At 43.3% G+C, this 23456-nt stretch overlaps 1 protein-coding gene and 1 pseudogene across 1 annotated transcript; both read right to left on the minus strand.

Moving 5' to 3' along the window:
• Positions 1-14517, minus strand: part of LOC110708183 — a 74997-nt pseudogene extending 60480 nt beyond the window's left edge.
• A 75-nt stretch (positions 14518-14592) lies between these two features.
• On the minus strand, positions 14593-15042 carry LOC110708184. The gene has a single exon (XM_021886270.1). The coding sequence runs from the start codon at positions 15040-15042 to the stop codon at positions 14593-14595; it is 450 nt and encodes a 149-aa protein (XP_021741962.1).
• Between the last annotated feature and the right edge of the window lie 8414 nt (positions 15043-23456).

Genomic DNA, 23456 nt, shown 5'->3' on the forward strand with positions numbered 1-23456 from the left:
GGGTACATCATAAGGTTGGACTCCTTACCATCCACAAACCCAAGGGCAAGTGGAGGTGTCCAACAGAGAAATTAAGAGTTTGCTCGAGAGGATGGTCAACAAGTCTAGAAAAGATTGGTCCCTAAGACTGGATGATGTACTATGGGCCTTACGGACCGCTTACAAGACACCGATTGGCACCACGCCATATCGACTTGTCTATGGTAAGGGATGCCACCTTCCGGTGGAATTGGAGTACAAGGCATGGTGGGCTGTAAAGGAACTCAACATGGACCTTCACTTGGCCGGAGAAAAGAGGTTACTCAAGCTCAACGAGTTGGAAGAGTTGAGGTATGATGCTTATGAGAGCTCTAGACTCTACAAAGAACAAACCAAGAGGTGGCACGACAAAAGGATTCGAGATCGTGACTTCGAGGTGGGTAACAAGGTTCTTCTCTTCAACTCACGTCTCCGACTCTTTCCCGGGAAGCTCAAGTCCAAATGGGTGGGGCCGTTTACAATCACCAAAGTAACCCCCTATGGCTCGTTCGAATTGGAAAATCATGAAGATGGGAGCCGGTTCATGGTGAATGGGCAACGGATCAAAAGATACTATGATGAAGGAGATATTGGAAAGATCGGTTGCCTAATGCTTGGGACGGTCCACACCGTTCCTCCCCCTTAGCTTTATTGCTCGTGACGTAACGTCAAGCTAGGGACGTTAAACTAGCATGCTTTGTAGTATATTGTGAATATTTGTCTTTGAACTATCTCTTTAGTTACTTTTTGTTTTAAGTACTTTGCAAAAATCCGGAGGATTTTTCCCCAAAGAGGGGATGGTTTATGTTGGTTATCGTTAGCCAAAATGCTATAAACCGAAGGGCACGACCTCTTGGCTCAACCAATCAATGGTTGAGTCGGGTACTTAGGTCGCATCCTATAGAAGTACTAACGATTTTGGTTTGAGTGATATTTGAGTGTTTGCAGGTTTGGGAAATAATGCTTTTAAAGCCAAAAATCTGACAGTCTAGAGCGGGCGCTCTAAACGGAGGGCGGGCGCTCTGCATCATTGGGAATTATTCAGAATACTTGAGGCCAAAATCCGAGAATTTAGAGCGGGCGCTCTGGGTGTAGAGCGGGCGCTCTGATTTTAAGGGGGCTAAGGAAGGAAAATTTCGAGAATTTAGAGCGGGCGCTCTGGGTGTAGAGCGGGCGCTTTGAAGGTCCCTCAGAAATTCTACATTTTTGGTGCTAAAATCCGAGAAGCTAGAGCGGGCGCCCTGGTCTTAGAGCGGGCGCTTTGCTTCTCAACCCAGAAACCTGAATTTTCAGCGAAATGTTAGAGAGGCCGCTCTACCCTTAGAGCGCCCGCTCCGTCCCTCATTTCAGACTTTGCGTTTTATCCCCTTTTAATTTTGAGCACCCAAATTCTCACATCAAACTCCCTATCCCTATCCCTTCTCTCACCTCAAACTCCCTCAACTTCTTCCTCCATAACCAAACCTTCATCTCCTCCAAATCTCCACCTTCCAACTACGAATTCCTCTAAAATTCACAAATTATTCATCCCCTATCTCCAAAAATCATACATCTCCATCAAGAATTCAGCACCTAGTCCGGATTTCATCAAGAATTGAAGCGGGTTCTACCGGGTTCGCGTCGGGCCAAGTCGGGTTCTTCTTCAATTTCAACTCTAGGCTAATTTGTCTCCAATTGTTGGTATAATCCTACTCTTACTAAGTTAATTTTCCCTATTTCTTTGGATATTTGCTTATTAAGGTTGGCTTAATTGGAGAATTGATGGTGAATGAATGGGTTTTGTGTTTTATGTGGTGAAAATTTGTTGTGAATTGTAGTGTGTTGTTTGTTGTGGTGCTTTGGCAAGGGAAAATTATTGTGGATTTTTGCTAGGTTTTGGTGTGTAGAAAGTTTTGGTTTTAGAATTGGTGGTTGTGCAAAGTTTTGGAGAGTTTTGTTTTTGTGATCATTGTGTAGAATTGTTGGAAATTGTTGGGTTGTTGTGGTGTGTTGCTTTGGAAAATTGCTATATTGTTGTTGTGAGAAATGGCTGGTGGTTCAAAGAGGCAAAGAGCCGAACCAAGGAGTGGTAATGTAGGAGAAAGTAGTGGTGCCGGTAGTAGTGGTGGGCATGCTCAACCCACTCAATTCAACATTACCCTGCCACATGCGGCCCAAAGGGCCAAATTGGCCGCATTAGATAGGAGGGCAATGAATCCAACTCTCTTCTATTCCCAACACGACTGTTATATGATTGGAATAGACGAGAAGGTTAGGGAGCTTGCAGTGAATCTGGGGTTTGATGCGTTCTTGGATTGTAGATTGCCAAATGATTACATCACCGCAGATACTTCCTACTACTACCCCACCCAACCGCCTCTAACTTACCGCCCCCTAACATTGGAGTTTCTTGCTAGCTTCGAGTTAAATCAAGAAGAGGGTATGGAAGGCATTGATGCATTCAAAGTAAAATTCCGGTTGTTCAACAAAGGCCGCCACATTACCTCCGTGCTTTCAATGAATTATTTGGTTGGGACCCAAATGCTCAAATCTTGGATACCTCCGGGCTTGATGGTCAAGGCTACGTAGATGGGTACAATCCTCAAGAATTTTGGGCCCGAATCACAAGCGGAGCTAGAGAATTCCAATCCAACTCCTCAAAGGCCTCTGAGATCCACCATGCCGCCTTACGGTACTTTCACCGGATGCTTGCATATATTTTCTTCTCCAGAAAAGATCTAGGGAAAATGAGCGATCAAGAGTTATATCTTCTTTGGAGAGCTACCGAGGGTGCGCTTCTTTACCCACCCACCACCCCGGAGCACAAGATCAATCTAGGGTATCTATTTGCCAAGAGATGTAAGGCAATAAGGGACTCCCCCCTCTTGACTGGTCCTATCTTTATGGGAGGGATGGTCACTTATATCGCCTTCAAGTACAGATACAAGACCCAGCTGCAACAGATGGAGAGTTTGAACATGGCAGCCGAATTGAACATAGAGAAGATGAAAAGAATGCAATTCATTTCGGATTCCACGGGAGTTACGGGGAAAGCCTTCATTTGGCGTATCCGGGACGTCCCTTGGTGCTACATGCCGTGTCCGTTCATGATGAATCCGCCCCCGGGAACTGAGTTACCATGGCGAGTCCCTATGGAGCAGATTCACGAGACTGACCTCTCCCAGCCCGAGATTGATCATAGAAACGAAATCAGGCAAGCGAGGCGGCAACAACGACATTTCCAGCAACAACAAGAGCAACAGCAGCAACAGTTTCAGCAGCAGCAACAAGAGCAATTTAATCAGCTTATTTCTCAAGCACAGCAACATCTTCAGCAGCCCCCCCAGTTTCCGGGGGAGGTGAGCCCTCTTCCTCTTCTGCATTTAATATTGAGCAAGCTTTCGCTAGCCTCACTCTGGAGGTTAGGAACCTTGCTCAAACCCGGCCTAGGGAAAGAGAGGAGGCCCCTGCTCAGTCTCCTGGTCCCACTTTTGATATTTATCAAAACCATATTTATGATTACCATGTGGACCAGGGACATTTTAGCCCATGTGTCAACTACCCCTACTACCCTCCGCAACACGGGCCTGTCCCGAATTGGGAGCCCCCTCAGGTAGATGACAATGGGAACCCCATTCCTCGTACCGGCGGCCAATACCCCTATTGGCAAGGCCCAGGTACCCTGCATGACCCTCCCTGCTCCTTTCCCCCCTACAACTACCAGCGCCCAGGTGGGTGTGATTACCTCGGTGATCCCGCCTATCCTTATCAGGGTGACGGCTTTCCCCCGGTTATTACGGTGGGTGGGAGCCATATGGGCCGCCAATCGATGTTGATTATGATTGGGCGCCCCCTGTAGTTGTAGAGGGAGAGGGAGAGGAAGAGTATGATTCTGAGGATTAGATGATCATTTCTTTTGACCCACCCACCCACCCTTGACTATTACATGCTTTATCGCACCGAGACGGTGCCTGGTTTTAGTTGGGGGGGGTGCCTTAGCATTTTCATATCTAGGGGCAAATGAAAAGATCATTTTGGGGATGAGCAGCCTTTCCTATGCTTGCTTGTGCTTAATAATCTGTTGGCTTGTATCTGTTGGTTTGTATTATACATGATCACTTTTCCTTTTTCTTCTTTATTTTGTTTTCTAATCTTTTTGCTTTGGAGTTTTGGTATTTCTCACTTTTTGGCAGGTTGTATACTACTTTTGGAAGGAGCCAAGGTTGGTTGACTTGGAACCCATCATTCTTTTTATGTTTTGGATTGGCATGGCTCCGGTGAGATCTTTCCAAACTCTCTTCTATTTATTTTATCTTGCTTAGTTCCTAGGAGCGGAGTTAGGATTAAGTTGATTGATTCATGGATGTTTGCATACTTGGAATTGTGTACTGAGAATTGTGTGAATTGATGCTTTCATTCTTGAGTTCCTCTTCTATCCTTCTATCCCTTCCTTTCTATTTTTGTTGAAGAGTAGCAACGGGGCGAGGTTCACACCTCGTGAGAGGCGCCCGGCTTTATGCCTAGGAGGACGTGCATTCAATTCACGTACCTTCTACCGCCCCCACTTATGGAATTTATTCCAAACGAAGTCCTACTTCTCTTGTTGCTCTTCAATGTTTTCTTTTTCTTTTTCTTTCTCTTAGTGTTATCCAAGGCAAGTGTTAAAACTTTGTTTTGTGTTTGGCTGAATTAGTAGCTACAATGTATGAACATATATGAGTTGGTTCCTTGGTTTGATAGGTTTACAAGGTCTTTAATGTTTTGGTTGAAAATCACATAGCTTCATTGCTCAAATGACTCCTATTGGACATATCTTGGGCTATTTAGGCCTTGATCCCTTTTGTCCTCGGTTTGTGGTTGTGGGCGTAGCTCATCTTGTGAATGAAAGCTAGGTGGCTAGAAATTTGGAGACTTAGTGTCTTGCTACTTGATCTAAAACTCGCTCCATTTGACTCTTGAGACCGCGACCGAATCGACTCATAGGATGATAAAGGCATTCATTTCGGGATAAGGGCATAATTTTTCGTTCTTTTCAGATCCTTTTTTTTATTTCCTAGGACACCTTTACTTTCAAATTTCAGGTTTTTGGGTTTACATTCACCTTTTGCGTACCCCCTTGAGCCTTCCACTTTTTGTCTACCCGCATTACAAGCCTTATGAACCTAATTTTATTTTCACCTTTATAGAAATGAGTGAAACTCGAGCTTGGCTTTGTATCTAAGTTAAAAGTTTGGCATAGTGGATGTCTATAATGTAAATTGCAAGGGACGTGTCTGTTTCCCCAATTAAATCTTTTGGTATAAAAAAAAAAAAAAAAAAAAAAAAAAAAAAAAAAAAAAGGTTGGAATAAGAATGCATAAGTAAGGCATCGATCTTGTATATAGTTTAGAGTTAGTTGGGGGGTATAATACCCACCAACTAAGGTTAGTTGGCCTTGGTTTTGCTCGATTCATTAATGTTTCACTCTTAGGAGCTTACACCACTAGCCAAATTTATTCCAACCCTTACCCCAAGCCATTTCATTGCACCTTAAAAGCCCTTTGGACCTTGAGTGATTGAGTCAATGTCGGTGGAGAGAGTCATGGGTAGAGCTTTTAGATTGGATTTGCATTTACTAAGTTAGGGCAATCCTACCTTGCCCACCTCCTTGTTGTTCTCCTAATTCTCTTGTGGAATTCGAGACGACTAGCCGCCTAGTGTACATGATCGAGATGAGGAAGGTTGCCTTGGTGAGGGACAATTGGAGGATAGGATCTTTATAGTCCAAGATTTTGAGCATGAGCTATGTGGCCTTCAACCAGGAGCATTAGCTAGCTTGTCCACCTATCTTGTCAAGAAGCTTGCGCATCCTTGTGATTGCATTGTAATGAAAGTTCAACCATTCATGTTTGTGTTTCTTTCCCTTTTTATTTTTCTATTTTTCTATTTTTCTATTTGTCTCTAAAAACCTTGCCTTGATTTGGTGCGAAGTTGTGGGTCAATCTCTCTCGAAAACCCTCACGAGAGCATACTCGTCCTCCTAAGTGACTTGGGGGTTTAAATGGCTTGTCGTTTACGCTAAAAACGACCGTGATTCCTACGAAAGTGAGTTAGTGTATAGACTTATGCTTTTGGTTATTTTTGTTTGCTTATTTTACTTCGCTCGAGGACGAGCAAAGGACTTAGTTGGGGGGAATTTGATCAGTGGCCATTTGGCCCACTTTTCTACTTCGTTTCTTCCCCGATTGAGCCCTTTGTTTGCCCTTTTTCCTCTATTTTAGCTTAGTTTTGTTATTATTGAGCATATTTGTTACTTGGAGTGGTTTTGAGTCATTTTTGGCTCATTTCCTAAGGTTTTATTCCCTCTCCTTTAACCCATTTCAATTTGCTCCTATTAGAACCTTTCCTATGATTTGTGTTTTCCATCTTACAGGTCCTCCCGTGGCTAAGAAAGCAAGGATTGGATGCAAGGATTAGGCATGCTTTGGAGTCAAAGGGATTGGAGCATTAGAGCCCAAAATATGAAGGAAAGAAGAGTTCAGAGCGGGCGCTCTAGATATGGAGCGGGCGCTCTGTATTCCTTGCTGCAGAAAAACCAAGTACCCAACCCTCAGAGCGGGCGCTCTAATGTTGAAGCGGGCGCTCTAGCTCCCAGAATAATCAGAGCATTTTCTGCGAGACCTCAGAGCGGGCGCTCTAATGTTGAAGCGGGCGCTCTAGCTCCCAGAATAATCAGAGCATTTTCTGCGAGACTTCAGAGCGGGCGCTCTGGCCTTAGAGCGGGCGCTCCGTGTTCCCCTGACCGATTTGAACTCTGCTACACGCGTAGGCCGACGGCTCTAATTATTTTACTCTGCACGTGATGCCTAAAATTTTGGGCCTTGATTTGGGTTAGGTTTTAGAGGAGGGTATAAATACCTCTCTTCCTTGTAATTGGAGAGGTAGGTAGAGAGAGAAATATTAGAAAATCAGATTTCAGCTTATTGTTTTTCTTTCTTTCTTTTGCACTTTAGATTAGTTAGGGTTTAGTTCCTCATTAGATCTAAAACACTACTCTTTGTTACTCTCTTTCATTTTCAATCCAAGATTAAATCTTTTGGTATTATTTCTATCCCTACTCTTTATTTATTGCTTTATTTATCTATTTTAATTAGTTTTAGCTTATCTTTAGTTGTTATTTCAAGTCAATAGAATAGTTTAATGTCTTAGTTGCCTCCTTGTTTAAACTTGCAATTTCTGGTTTTGATCCTTTATTTTCTTGCTATTAGTATAATATTATCCTTATTTGCTTAGATTTCATGCTATTTAGAATAGATTACAAGTAGACTTAACATATTCTCTTCAAAGTTAACTTCTTTAGTAAAGTTTAATCATCCTATTTTCTGGTTTTAGCCATGTTTCTCTCATTAAACTTAGTTTTTGCTTTTGTTAATGTTCTTGTGTGCTTTGGTATGACCCTTCCTTCTCTAGGCTAGGTTTCTAGCTAGGGGAGGGGGAAATGATGAACTAATGATGAAATGAATGATATGTGGTGCAAGATTGGGTAGGTTGAGAAGTTTTGCAATTGATTCCAACCTAGGTTTTAGTTGTTAGGAATTAGAGATTGATCACCTCTAAGACCCTATTTTGTGTTGCATGCTAGTTGCGCGAGAGTGAGCTTGTATGTGATGATGACTAGGTTAGGGATGACCTCGACCACCGAGGCGGGGTTGGGTAGGCGGTGTTTAGGTGAGCCCGAGAGGGAATCCTAGATGTTGGACCATAGGCCCCAATTGTTTGGTTGACCGATTGAACCATTCTTGTTGCCTCTAATTGTTGAAATCATTGTTAGTTAGGAATTCTCCCCTATCCCCTAGTGTTTGCTATTCCTTGATTTTCGAAGTTTTATACCTCTGCTTGTTGCCTGTTAATTTAGTTCTTAGTTTATTTGTTTCCCTAGTAGCTATAGATAAATCCATCAAAAATTTATTTCTCCCTTTTCAATTGACTTATAAGTGATCTAAGCAAGAGACGTTTGACCTTCCCTGAGGATTCGACCCCTCTTCCACTATGCTACCTTTGGTTAGTTTAGGACGTGGGTTTTCTTTTTATTCTTGACTCGACCTTTAGGAACTAACGACACCTAGGGGGCCGATCAGACCTACTACCCAAACATACCATCATCAAGAAATCATCATCATCATATCATTATCATCATATCATCATCATCATAGAAATGGACATTATAAACACCAAACAACAACAACAACGCTACCAACGACACCTACACCCAAAACCCCTAAATAGTCCCTTGAGTCCTAGGTGCCATCCCCCACACTTACCTCAAGCATTCCCTAACACTCTCTTTTGACTCAAACACCCCCCCCCCACACTAGAGTAAAGCATCGTCCTCGATGCGGCATGAGGACATGTAATAAAGGGAAGGGAAGACAAAGGGAGGGAACAAAAAGAACAAAGGGGCCCGATGGAGGCCCATAGGGGTCCTAACCTCCGGAGTAGCTAGGTGGCCACCCATAATGACCTTTGAAGAGGTCAAGTTGGGATGCGGATAACTGGTCATATGGCTCGGGTTGGACAAGGGGTGCGGGGTGAGAGGGATCGACATAGGGGTAGTAGGATCACCCCTGTAATCACTCCCACCCGAAACCCGGTAATCATAATGACCGGACTCATCAGGGAAATCACGCCTAGGCACAATGGAGTCTGAGGTCCCCTATCAATATGGGTACGAGGGTTGGTTGTCACCCCCCCAAGATGGCACGGGCCCTTGTTGGGCCGACACATATGGGTAGTTGACCAGGGGGGTGACATCCCCTCTACGTACACTCAAATCATACAAAGCGTTGGTTTGGTAAGAGAGGTGTTGGTGGGAAGCAAACATACCTTGCATGCCGAGTTGCATGCTTTCCATTTGGGCTCTCATTCTCTCCATTTGTTGTTGGTAGTCGGGTTGATGATGTTGTTGTTGTTGCCTTCTTCCTTGTTGTTGTTGTTAATGTTGTTGTTGTTGTTGTTGTTGTAGGAACTCATCCTCCGCACTTTCAAGGCTTTGACCGGACCCTTCACCCATAACCATTCTTGCACTAGGAAGGACACCCGAGTCCTTCTTTACCCACCATGGGTAATTTACTCCTTCCCTTGTGAAGGAAGTGAATTCCAGTTTAGGAAGGAAACAATGATGTTGATGGGAGACAAGTAAGCTCCAAGTCCTTCCTCAATCCTCGGTATCAGCGATGAATTTCATGGTCTTTAGCTGGTTGAGGACGAGCCAAATATCACTCCCATAACTCTTCCCCACGGGGGTGCAAGATTCCAGCTTATACAAATGCCCCAACTTCTCGGCTATCCGAGTAACCATCCCCCCAAAATGAATTTCACCCTTCCTTGTGCCCGAGAGGACACCTTCAATGCATTTAGTAAATAGAAACCCGAAGTTCATTCTGTGCCCAATCTCCAGCTTTGTAGCAAGCTATAAAATTTGGATTTCGTCGGTGGTGATTTTCCCCAAATTTTGCTTGTTGAAGACCATGTACCCGAGAATTCGATGCAAAAGTCTGGTGGCCGGGTGCAAGATTTGGCTAGCTAGGGAATACTTGGAGTTGACTTTCCACCAATGAAGGAGCTCATAAGCATGGAGGCCAGCATGCTCTGGGAAGAACATATCGGCATCGGGGTTGAAGTCAAGGAGTTGGTTAAATTGGCGGAGGGTGAAGGTTTCCTTTTTGTTAAAGAGTTGGAAGGAGACGGAGAGATTATTATCCCCTACGGCATGGCATTCGAATGAGGAAAGAAACTCAAGGGTGGGCTCTTTGTAGGTTCGATAGGCACTAGTCACAAAAGAGCCTAGCCCGAGATTGTTGAACAAGAACCAACAATCCTCGTCGATGCCAAGCTTGGTGGTGGTGGGTTGGTGGTAGTGTTTGGTTGGTCTCAATTTCCTGTTTTGAAGGTTCTCGTAGATGGGTTTATGGTTTTTATTGTGGAATTTGAGGGGTGGTAGAGGTGGTGGAGCGGTTTGTGTTTGTTCATTTTGTTGGGGGTTTGAGGAGGATGAACCTTGAAGTTCCTTCCCGCTCTTTCTTTTCTTTGAACCAAACACCATTTTTACCACACAAATATACTTCTACCAAGAAATTATTCTCAACAAGCCACACCAAGATCAACCGCAACAACATTCAAATCCAACCAAAAAAACAAAGAACACCTCCAAGTAATTACCAAGAAAAACTCTCAACAAAGAAATATATATAAAGAGACAACTATCACAAACAACAACTTAAAAATCAATAACAGTCAAGTTGATAAGTGAGTATAAAATAGGAGTACAACCATCAAGAATTTCAACACGCAAAATCACAAACATGAAATTTTCTCAAACAAACATGAAATTTTCTCAAACAAGTATGAAATTTTCTCAAACAAGCATGAAATTTTCTCAAACAAGCATATACTTCAAATTCAAAGGAAATAAAGAGTAGAAGAGAAATTTATACCAACAATGAGTTCCAATGAGTACTCCTACTAGCCTTTGAATAAGAAGGAAAGCCCACTCCAAGAACCCTTCAATGGTTGGAGCAAATCCCACACAAGAATGAAAAAAAATAAGATTTTGTTGAGAAAAAGTGAAGAAAATGAGGGAAATTGTTGAAATTTGATGGAGTTTGATGATTTGGGAAGAGAAATTGAGGTAGAATGGGTTAGGGTTTAGAATGGAGTGAGGAGTAGAGAGAGACAGAGGGGGAAAATTCAGTTTTGGGGGTGAAATGATTCGGGTATATGGCTGAAAATCCAAGTTAAAAATCGCAGAACTGATGGGCCGCGCCCACGGGGCTTAAGGCCGCGCCCGCGGGATAGCCTGTCCGCGCCCGCGGAGGTGTCTTTCGCGCCCGCGGCACTGCATTTCAGGTTTCTGATGTTTCTGAACTGTTGGGTGCCGCGCCCGCGGGGTGGGACTGCGCACCCGCGTCGGTGACTGTCCGCGCCCGCGGAGGTAAGTGTCGCGCCCGCGGGTGTCCTGTCCGCGCCCTCTCTCATCCATCTCCCAGGCATCTCCACTTTCCTTGAAAAACAGAAGGGGGTCTGCCCGCGCCCGCGAGCCTATGGGCCGCGCTGGCGGGGCTTCCTGTGCGCGCCCTTTCCAGGGTTTCTCCTGGCATATCCACTTTCAATTCTTACATTCTCCTTCTCCTCTCCAAACTCAACTTAATAGATCAAAATCCCAAAGATCCAAGTACATAATGCAAGAACAAACACACACACAATAAGAGATTAAAGAAAAACCGTTCAAAAATAATCAAATACAAGAAACACAAAATCAAAAGAGTTGAGAACCCGAGTTACCTTCCAAGAAGCGCTTCTTTATAAGGTCATTAGCTTGACCATACACATTATCTTCAAGAAAGTGGCTTAGGATCCGGCGGATCGAGCCTCATGCACTCAATCATGCCAACTTGATCATTGCAATGGTAGAGCTTCAAACGGTGGCCGTTAACCATGAACTTGTTCCCCTCCGCTTCTAACTCAAAAGAACCGTAAGGAGTAGTCCTCGAAATTGTGAAAGGCCCCGACCACTTGGATTTTAGTTTTCCGGGAAACAACCGAAGTCTAGAGTTGAACAACAACACCTTGTCTCCAACCTTGAAGCTCTTATTCCTTATATGTCGGTCGTGTCATCTCTTAGTTCTCTCCTTGTAGAGCCACGAGTTCTCGTATGCATCGTACCGGAGCTCCTCAAGTTCATTGAGCTTAAGAAATCTCTTCTCACCCGCCAAGGACATGTCCATGTTGAGCTCTTTGATCTCCCACCAAGCCTTGTATTCCAACTCAACCGGCAAGTGACAAGCCTTCCCATAGTCCAACCGGTAGGGGGTCGTGCCAATGGGGGTTTTTTATGCCGTCCTTAGAGCCCAAAGCGTGTCATCGAGCTTGAGAGACCAATCTTTCCTAGACTTGTTCACCATCCTCTCAAGAAGGTTTTTGATCTCTCCATTGGACACTTCCACTTGTCCTTGAGTTTGAGGGTGGTAAAGGAGACCAACCTTGTGATGAACCCCGTACCTTTTGAGGAGACTTCAAATTTCTCCTTGGAAAAATGAGAACCACAATCGCTGATTAGCACTCTAGGAACCCCAAACCGTGGAAATATGACTTTTTTGAGAAGCTTGAGCACCACTTTATGGTCATTCGTGGGGGATGGAATAGCTTCAATCCACTTGGTCACGTAGTCCACCACCACCAAGATATAAAGATTTCCACAAGAAGAGACAAAAGGCCCCATGAAGTCGACACCCCAAACATCGAATGGCTCGACCTCCAAAATGTTTTGTTGAGGCATTTCATCCCTCTTGGTTATGCCACCACTTCTTTGGCATTTGTCACACCGTGAAACGAATTTGTGGGCATCCTTGTGCATTGTTGGCCACCAAAGAAGAGATTGGGAGATCTTTGCCACGGTCTTTTCAACTCCTCCATGCCCTCCACATGGGAATGAGTGGCAATGTTCAAGAACTCCTTCTATTTCATGATCCGGAACACATTTCCGAAAGAGGCCATCTCCACATTGCTTGAACAAATAAGGATCATTCCAAAAATACCTCCTCACTTCTTTGAAAAATCTTTTTCTTTTATTGAGAGGAGAATTCCGGGGGAACGACTCCACATGCTAAACAGTTGGCAATATCCGCGTACCAAGGGCTTGATACTGACGCCATGGCCATGAGGGTCTCAAACCCTACCTCTTCATTGATAGGCACCTCTTCCTTATTCTCAAAAGGAAGTCTAGATAGATGATCCTCCACATAATTCTCCACTCCCTTTTTATCCCTCATCTCCATGTCAAAGTCTTGGAGCGAAAGAACCCAACAGATGAGACGCGGTTTTGCTTCCTTTTTGGTCATAAGATAGTGGACCTCTATGTGATCCGTGTAGACTATCACCATTGAGCATATGAGGTAGGACCGGAACTTATCCATGGCAAAGACAACCTCTAGCATTTCCTTCTCCGTTGTGGTATAATTCCTTTGAGCTTCGTCGAACGTTCTACTTGCATAGTAGATGACACAAGATCTTCCTTCTTTCTTTTGTCCAAGTACGGCACCTACTGCAAAATCACTTGCATCGCACATTAGCTCAAAAGGCAAGCTCCAATCCGGAGCTTGCACAACAGGAGAGGAGATGAGGGCTTCCTTGAGCTTTTGGAATGCCTCAAGGCAAGCCTCATAAAAATTGAACACAACAACCTTTTTGAGTAACTCGATTAAGGGCTTGGAGAAAATTTTTTGATAAACCTCCGGTAAAAACCGGCATGCCCAAGAAAAGCTCTCACTCCCGTGACGGAGGAAGGAGGGGCAACTTAACAATCACCGAAACCTTATCCGAGTCTACTTCGATGCCCTTTTTTGATACTTTATGGCCTAGGACAATACCTTCCTCGACCATAAAATGGCATTTTTCCCAATTCAACAGTAAACTCGTCTCTTGACACCTTTTCAAAACTTTTTCAAGGTTAATAAGGCATGTGTCAAAAGACGAGCCACCAACACTAAAATCATCCATAAAAACTTCAATCTCATTCTCAAGCATTTCAGAAAAAATGGAGGTCATGCATCGTTGGAAAGTTGAGGGAGCATTGCATAACCCAAAGGGCATTCTTCTGTATGCAAATGTCTCATATGGACATGTAAAAGTAGTTTTCTCTTCATCATTTGGATGGATAGGAATTTGGAAAAATCCGGAATATCCATCCAAAAAGCAAAAGAAAGCACGATGGGAGAGTCTTTCCAACATTTGATCCATGAAGGGGAGAGGAAAATGATCTTTCTTAGTGTTTTTGTTCAACTTCCTATAATCAATGCACATCCTCCACCCGGTCACCGTCCGGGTGGAGATTTCCTCTCCTCCTTCTCCCTTGACAATGGTCATTCCACCCTTTTTTGGAACCACGTGAACCGGGCTAACCCACTTGCTATCGGAGATAGCATAGATTATACCCGCCTCGCGCAATTTCAAAATTTCTTTCTTGACAACCTCTTGGAGGTTGGGGTTCAACCTCCTTTGAGGCTCAATGGAGGTGGATTGATCATCCTCATGGTGAATAAGATGCATGCATAAAGTAGGGCTAATACCCTTGATATCATCAATGCTATACCCTATCACATTTCTATACTTTCTCAAAACAACAATCAATTTTTCCAAATCAAGACCATTAAGGGAAGCATTGACAATAATAGGGTATTCCCCTTCATTTCCAAGGTAAGCATATTTCAAAGAAGGGGGAAGGGGTTTGAGTTCTACCTTGGGAGGAGGCTTAGAACTCTCCTCCAATTTTTCCTCTTCATGTTCTAGCTCATCATGCTTAGGATCACTCGCTTCCTCCTCTTTGTCTTCTTCAATGGCCATAGCAAACTCCTTTGCTTCTTGAGAGAAGTACTCTTCCTCACATGTGAGAGCTTCAACCATTGGATCTTGAGGACTCATCGTAACCCTTCCCAAACGATCTAGCTCTTCATTGACAACATCAACCCTATAGCACTTCTCAACCATGGGGGTCTTGAGTAGCTTGGAGAATTCAAAGACAATTTTTTCATCGACTACTTCACATGTAATGGTATTGTTCTTTCAATTGATTACCGCCCCCAAGGTCTTAAGAGCTTCATGGCCCAAAATCAAAGGTGTATCCACATCTTCCTCCATATCCATCACTACAAAGTCACAAGGCACATAGATATGCCCAACTTGAATAGGGATATCTTCAAGCTCACCACAAGGTAGCTTCACCGAACGATCGGCCAATTGAATGGTTTTCCTTGTGGGGATTATCTCGATATTAAGCTTTTGAGCGATGGATAGAGGGATCAAACTAACACTTGCTCCAAGGTCGGCTAAGGCACCCCTAGCTTCCATGTTCCCAATCTTGACCGGCAAGGTGAAGCTTCCCAGATCCTTTTGCTTCTTGGGCATTTTGTGTTGAACAAGTGCACTCACTTGATGGGGAAGAGTGATAAGATCATCATTTAGCTTCCTTTTGTTGGTGAGAATGTCTTTCAAGAACTTGGAGTATGAGGGCATTTGTGTGACAACCTCAATGAAAGGGAGGTTAATGTGTAAGTTTTTCATCACACTTAGAAACTTTGCAAATTAGTCATTCAATTTTCTCTCCGCAAGCCGACCGGGAAAAGGAACCGGTCCATCAAGATTTCTAGTCTCACTAGAAGTTGAGGATGTCACCACATCCTTAGACTTCTTTTTCTCCATATTCTTTTCTTTCTCATCAACCTTCTCTTCTTCAACTCCTTTATCTTCACTCATCTTCTCTTCTCCTTCCTTCTTTTCCTTACCATCCTCTTCCTTGAGACCCTCATAAGATGTACCCGATCTCAATGTGATTGCCTTGCAAGAGTCGGGTTTCACAATATTGGAAGGGTTGGTTTGTGATTGTCCGGGTAAAGTGGAAGATGAGTTGAAAGGAACCCTCTCGGCCAATTGTGCTAGTTGTGAATCCACCATCTTGTTATGAGCCTTGACTTCTTGCATTTGTTGATTCATGGCTTGAAGTTGCTGAAGAATTTTAGTTTGAGTAGAATTGGGTTGAGATGCTTGCTCTTGACTTCTTTGAGTTGCTTGGTTTTGATTTTAGTATTGGTGTTGATTATTGTGTTGGTTGTTCCTTGGGTAGTTTCCTCTTTGTTTTTGGGTTTGGAATGGAGGTGGGTTTTGATATTGGTTGTTGGAGTTGTATGGTTGTTGAGCTTGTTGATTCCATTGTTGAGGTTGGGTTGCAAATCCGGGTGGTGGTTGTCTCCAAGCTACTCCTCCAGCATTTCCCCTATACCCTTCTTGTCTTTTATTGTATGCCGCTACATGCTCCGGGCTTAAACCTCCACAATAGGATGTGCCATGGTTTGTACCACCACAATTTTGACAAGAGAAAGAGTTGACTTGGGAGGAGCTCGCCCCAATATTGACACTAGTATTCAACTTTGCAAGCCCTTTTGTCAAAAGCTCAATTTGATGTTGCAATTGATCGACTTTCTCCAACTCATACTTCCCACCTTTTTTTGGCGCATTCCTCCTTCTTCCTCCCCAAGAGTAGTTTTTTACTACCTCTTCAATTGTTGCTTCAACTTGATTTTGAGGGACTTTGATTAATTGTCCACCCGCCCCCGCATCCAAATTAGCTCGAGACATCGGTTCCAAACCATCATAGAAGAACCTCATGAGTAAGCTTTGATTGTATTCATGGTGAGGACATGCTTGCACCAACTCTTTAAACCTCTCCCAAGCTTCACTAAGGCTTTCCTCTGCCTCTTGTTCAAAAGATGCTATCTTCCTCCTCATGTCGGCGGTTTTCTCTTCGGAGATGAACCTTTTCAAAAATGCTTGGACAATTTCCCTCCATGTTGTGAGAGAATTGGGCTTGACTTGCTTGAGCAACTTCTTTGCTCTTCCCGTAAGAGATTACCGGAATAGATGCATCCGAATGTATTCTTGAGAAACTTGGTTGGTTTGTATCATGGCACAAAGTTCAAGAAACCTATCAAGATGCTCAATGGGGTCTTCACTTGGCGAACCTGAGAATTGCTCCGCTTGAACCATTCGAGTGTATTAAGGATGGATGGTGAAGTTAGTTTCCGTGACGGGTAGCAATATCCCACCGGTGAGCTCATAATTCTGCGGATTACCGAACTCATGAAATAAAACATCCGCTTGTGGTCCTGCCATTTCGTCACCTTGGGAATGTGAGGACCGAGAATCACTCTCACTATCAAAGATAGCACCAAAACCTCATCCCACTTCTTGATAGAGTCTACGGACTTGTCTCAAGGTGCGGTGGATTTCGTTATCAAGGTTGTGAGTGGGTGGTCCTTGAGATCTTCTTTGCATTCACCAAAGCTAAGCAAACAATTAGCAATTACTAGCAAGTGGAAAAAGAACAAAATAAAAAGCAACAAATCCACTAATAACGCAAATAAATGTGCAATACTAGCCGTCTCCCCAGCAACGGCGCCAAAATTTTGATCGGTGGACAATAGGTCGTTAGTTCACTATCCTAGATCAAAATTACAATTTATATCTCCTATCCTAACTCTATCAATTTTACTTTAGATAGCGGTAAGGTAGGGTCGATTCCCAAGGAAACGGGGGTTTAGCACAACTAAAACGAAATCTAGGATAAATTGCTAGTAACAAAAAAAAAGGGGTATTGAGATTTGTGATTGAAGAATCCTATGGACAAATCAACTACTATTGAGCCTAGAATAAACTAAAAATAATGGAAATAGATTAAACACTCTTAAATGCAAATAAATGGACAAGATTAGAGAGATAAAAATGACAAAAGCGCTAGGGAGAGGGGGATTAAATCATGAACAAGGAATACTAATGAAAACCGATAAGGAACCAATTCTAGGAGTATAAACTCTACGTAAGATAGTTCATTATCATGCAACTACTCAAGCAAGTGGATGAAATCATTCACACCTAGATTAAATCATTCTCATGCATTCAATCAAGGGATAGACTCTTGGGATTAGAGGTGCACACACTAACTCCAAGCATATTTTAGCTCAAATAATCAACTCAAGAATAAATCCCAATCAATAATCAATAGATAATCGAATACACATGATTTTCACCCCCTTCCCTAGCTAAAAACCTAAGCTAGAAGGAAGGGAATAGCCATAGCAACTAACATAAGCATATATTCAATATCAACACAACCTAACATGATTCTAACTTGAAAGGAAATCAAAGAAACTAATAAAGCTTAAATATTTATGAATGAAAACTCAAGTACAACAATAAAACGAAGAGAACCAAAAACTAGAGAAAGAAAAGTAAAGATTGATATTATAAAGATGAGAAATTACCAAATCATCAAAGTAGTAGCAACAATCTAGAAGAAAGCTTGAATATTTGATTACAAAGATTGATTCTTGAAGACTAGTGTTTTCTCTCTCTAGAAGACGTGGATATTCTCTCTCTACAAATGATTTCAAACAACTGGAATAGTGAATGCCTCAAAAACTCAAGCTAAAGACTATTTATAGTCTTCTACCAAAAAGAAGAAAAAGGGCAAGGGAGAGGGCTCTCTGAATAGGCTCCGCGCCCTCTCCAAGCTGGGTATTAAGTTCGTCAAACCCAGATTACCGCGCCCGCGGGTCTTCATTGCCGCGCCCGCGGCCCTTTGCTCCGCGCCCGTGGCTCGCCATCTTTACTTTCTCTTGTTGGCTTCAGGGTTTTCCTGCCCGCGCCCGCAGCTATGCTCATTAGCGCGCCCTCTCCATTTTGGCATCTCCACTTCCTTGGCAAGCTCCCCTAGTATCTCTACTCAAACTAGTAACCCATGATTCGCCCACGAGTGCTATAAGCTATCAAAACACACGAAAAGGAGGTAAAAACTAAAAGAAAAGACAAACGGGAAGGGAAAACACGACAGGGAGCTAAAGTGACTAAAATCGAGATAAAAGGGGTGAAAAGAGGCATAAACAAGTGACAAATCCGGGGGAAATCTCTAATGAAAAAGGGTAAAGTGGTGGCAAAATGCCACCTATCAGGACCCTCCACATGTCATCCATGTGGACCAACCAGATTCCGCCACGTGTCACTCAGTGAAGACTCCAAATTGGACCAATCCGAGCAACACACGTGGCAGACAGATTGCGATCTTGGACAAGCAGCCTTCCAAGGCCCATACTTCAAGGAAGCCTAGTCAAACCTAGGTTCGGTAGCGTTAACTCCAGGTTTAATTGCACTTCTTGAGAGCTAAGGCTCGGATTTTGAGGCTGTCTGAGATAGTTAGATGATCACTTCTCTTCTAAAAGAAGCTTGATCCCCTTCGGTTTTTGCAATTTTTACATCCGAACACGTTCTAACTTGATTATCGGAGGCGGAACTCCTACCACCCGGAGTCTCCGTTGTTTTGCAGGTACAGGCGCACAGATCCAGTCTTAGAATTATAACTCCCCCGCTGGACACCAAAAAGACCTAGAAACATTTGGCGCCGTCTATGGGGAGAGTACTTCTAAGATGGCTTCACATGAAACTGTACCGCTAAAAGGAATGGTGTCCTTCCAACAAGTGTATTATTCCGATAGAGGGTTCAAAATTATTACAGAGGTAATTCTTTAGTTAGGTCAAGTGATCGGAATGCCTAGGTGGAGGCCGCTTCCGATCAGTAATATCAAGGTACAATTGATATTACAGCTTAATCTTAACTGAACCCTTCGGGTCGAACCCAATCGAATCTCCAATCCGAGACGTCGAATTAATCCGAAAGGATTTAATGAGTCGACAGAGTTTTACGAATACAGACGTCGGAAGTCGAGCCTAGGGCGTCGAGACCAAGCGTCGCAAAATCACAATCGACAAGCATGAGCGTAGCCATAGCTAGGCTAGGCTAGCTCATCATAGTCTCTAGGCGCGCCATGGCAGCCTTAGCATGATGGCTAGGCACCATGACTGGATGTCGTTAGCACCAGGCGCGCCAGCACAGCCCTAGCATCATGCCTAGGCGCTATCGCAGCCCTAGCATGATGCTGGGCACCATCGCAAGCCAGCAGCCCATCGCAGGGCCTATACGCATCACTAGGCGCACCATGCGTGGCCTAGGATGGTTGGGCGCCATCGCAACCCAGGAAGCATCACTAGGCGCACCATGCGTGCCCTAGGATGGCCTGATGCCATAGCATCCCTAGCATAGTGCTGGGCGCATGGCAGGACCACACGCACCAAGCACAGCTAGTGCTAGGCATGTGCGTGGTGCGTGGTGCCTAGGCGAGGCATGTGCGTGCATAATGCGCAGTGCCGAGGCTGATGCGTAAGGGAGTGCAAGAGTGTGTGCGACGGGATGTAAGCTAGCAACAAACGTCAAGCCAAGCATGCGTGGCTCGTTAGCAGCACGTATGCTAGGCAATGTGTGCAAGAGAGATGCGTGGTGCGCATGGTGTGGGAGTGCGGTGCGTGGCAAGAAGCCATCATGCGTGGCTCGTTAGCAGCACGCATGCTGGGCCATGCGAGTAGCGAGGATGCGAGGGATGCTGGCAGCAGCGCCAGCACCAGCACGCACCAGCCAGCACCAGCGCCAGCACGCACCAGCGAGCATCAGCGATGCTGCTGGCCTTCTGCTAGCATGCTAGGCTAGCTGGCAGCTGGGCAGCATGCTAGGGTGAGGTGGTTTATGAGGAGAGTGGGGACCAAGGCTTTGGGAAAGCCTTGGGGAGCAAGGCATTGGTCCCCACCACCTCTCCATGGTCCTCATCTAACACTCTCTCCCTCCTTGACACTTGTCGAATTGTGATTGCATTTGTTTATTGATTTATTTTAGAAATAAATTAATTAGAAAAAATTCATTCTCCCACATTGGTGGAGGATGAAATATCAAGGGATCATTTCCCTATAAATACCAAGCTTGGTATTGGGATTTGACACAACCTTGAGTGGAATTAAAAAGGAAACTCTGGAGAAGAGTAAACCTTTGATTCGTAAAACTCATAGTTATTTTGTCCGGGTCTTGACTAACCTTCAAGACTTAGGATGCTCGGGTCGGGTCGAGGGTACGATCCGTCGGAGATCTCGTCTTTTCGAGATTTTGAAGTAAGAGCTCCTTGGGAGAGAAGCACGCGTCAAAGGTATGATTCTTATCCTTAATCTTGTTTGATTAAGTTTATTATGCTTGTTTAATTGCTTTAATTAAGGGGCGGGTCTAGGTAGGTTTCCTTCCGCGTAGTGTCGGATCACTACGAAACCCTACAGCGGTATCGGAGCCACGCTCCTTTTAATTTTTGCAATTATTGTTTAATTAAGGTGTTTTAAGGGATTTATTTTTCTGGTTCATGTTCATCTAATTAGATTAGATGCTCGTTTTAATTAAATTTTAAAACTCGATTTTATTATCGATTTGGCTGTCGAACCCAGATTTTGGCTCAAAAATAGTGATTTTTGGGTGGAATCGACATTCTGGAACTTTTTCAACCCTTTTAGGTTTGTCCTGAAGCCAAATTCGAACAAGAAACCCATTTTTTCTGGGGTTTTTCGTTTTTCAACGAAAGTTATAATTCTTTTTAAGCCTTGATTAATGCAAGCATTACAAGGTTAGATTAAATGCACATTTGCATCACTAATCTACTGGTTTTAAAATATCCTTGAGCATAATAATGGAGTGTTTATTAGTGCTTAAGTTGATATACCAAGTAATCACATAAACGTATTTTTCACAATTTTGCAAATAAATTGCAATAAGGTGTGAAAACTTGTTGTGATTTTGTATTTTGAGTTCCCAAGTAATGTTAAAGTTCTAATCTTTAAGTGTTTAAATGATTGGAACCCTAACCCTAAATTCCATGTTGAACACAGTTTGGATTTTTTCATATTTTGGTTGATTAAAATCCATTATGTTCAATTACTTGTGAGTAAAATTTGATTAATCTTCATATTGGAAGATGTAATCTTGGTATTTTACACAAGTATGCAAGTTGGAAAATTTTATCATTGGATGATTAATTTATTTTTCCAACTCCCTTTTGTCAAATCCATGATTAATTGGCATATTGGCAAGATTAATTTTGGACATAGCTCATTTTATTTTAAGCATAATGTTTGACCTAATTTTGTTCAAAATTGTAATTTTGGATAAATTTAGGCTTGTGCACCAATTAAAATAAAATTTGTTTAAGTTAGACTTAATGGTTGTTTTATTTTATTTTCCCTAAAATTAATTCTAAAATATAATTTGGAATTAATTCATGTCACACGTAAATTGGGAATAAAATCCCGAGTCATAGCACGCAAATCAAGGCCACACACCCAAGTGCCACCAAGGCTAGCCGGGCTGCCTAGCAGCCCACATGTGGCTGCCTATGGTGCGCACAAGGGCGAGGCTTGATGCTGCTATGCGCTGTGTGTGTGTGGCTGGGATGCATGGCAAGGGTGCGTGGGGTGGCTGGGCTGGCTTGCAAAGCAAGCTGCTGGGCAGCAGGGCAGCAAGCATCAGCCAGTGCACCACGAGCATCATGATGCGCCTGCCCAGCAGGCCAGATGCTCGCAGGCACCAGCGTGCTAGCAAGCATGCGAAGCATGCTGCCTGGCAGCTGGGGCTTGAGGCGCTGCTTGCTAGGCACAGCAGGACTCAACCACGCACCATGGCGCCATGCCATGGGCTGCCTAGCAGCCATGGTGCGCACCCACCAAGGGCTTTGTTGGGTGATTTTGCTTAACATTGAGCTATGATTTTGCGATTTTTCATGTTAATAATTTTAATTATTTATTTTAACGAGGCTAAAAACCTCGATTTTGATTTTGCAAAATTTTGACAAATTACGGGTTATGCCGCGTTTAGAAATAATGGATTAAACCACTTTGACTAGTTTTAATTAGGCGCGTTAATTGGATTAACGACCTAAGTTAGTTAACAGTTTTGCGTGTTTAATTATGTATTTCGTAAAATTGCATGGGCCGTTCACAAATAGTGAACGGGTGAATGAAAAATTGCTTTCAAAACAGGTTGTTTGAAAATGGCAACTAGTGGGGCCCGACTAGGATAGAAAATACGGACTGCGTTCCGTTATGTATTTTTGTAAATCTAAATACGGTCTGCGAACCGTTAAGTATTTTTGTACTATTTAGATTAATCTTAGTTGTTCTAGCTAGCTTCTTTTATTTCATTTTGGCCAAGAAGTCTCAAGACGGCGTTTCGACGAAGACGAGCCAAGATGAAGACCCATGGAAATTGAAGATTTCAAGGGGTCATGCTAGTTGCCAAACGCATCTATTTTATGCCTTATATATTGTTATATATATGATTGCTAGATGCATGTCTAGGATTTCTATGATGTTGCGATGATTAGTTAAGTTCACTTAAATCAAGCAACATAGAAACCCAAGGTCCCTTAATAATATTGAGCTAAAATTTGCCAAAGCGAGGCATCACTACTTCCCTAGGAACATAAGGTATACTAGGTATACAAGTTGTCTTGGTTAAGCTCAACGATATCAGTAAGGAGTCCTTAGATGTCGTGGCAAAAGAGATAAAATGTCAAGTATGCATTAGATGCGACATTTTATCAAACCGAAAGTAGCTTGGAGCTATTAGCAATTGGATTGCTTACCTTAAGATATTTAATGGTTAAGACAAGCCAAAGCATGCTTATCCATTTCTTGATCTTTGGGATCTCGGAATCATTTTATTCTCGCCCATAAGGGACTATCTTAAAATGCGTGGATAAAATGTTCAATAAGTGTGAATAAGTGCATGAACTCTTTAAATTTCAACTTATTGATGTATGAATGGTTTTTCATTTCAAATTCTTTCAATTGTAGAAATTATGTCTGCAAGTAACTCGAACAACAACCAAATGTGCCCGGAACTCCCCGATAAGTTAGCTATCAAGCTTAACTTAACAAACCTTGATGAATGGGAAGAAGAACTTAGGAAAACTCTCCGGAGTTGTTCCAAGGAGTATGTTCTGGATACTTCCCTCCCAACT

The sequence above is a fragment of the Chenopodium quinoa genome, unplaced genomic scaffold (genome assembly GCF_001683475.1).
Source record: "Chenopodium quinoa cultivar QQ74 unplaced genomic scaffold, ASM168347v1, whole genome shotgun sequence".
Taxonomy (NCBI): domain Eukaryota; kingdom Viridiplantae; phylum Streptophyta; class Magnoliopsida; order Caryophyllales; family Amaranthaceae; genus Chenopodium; species Chenopodium quinoa.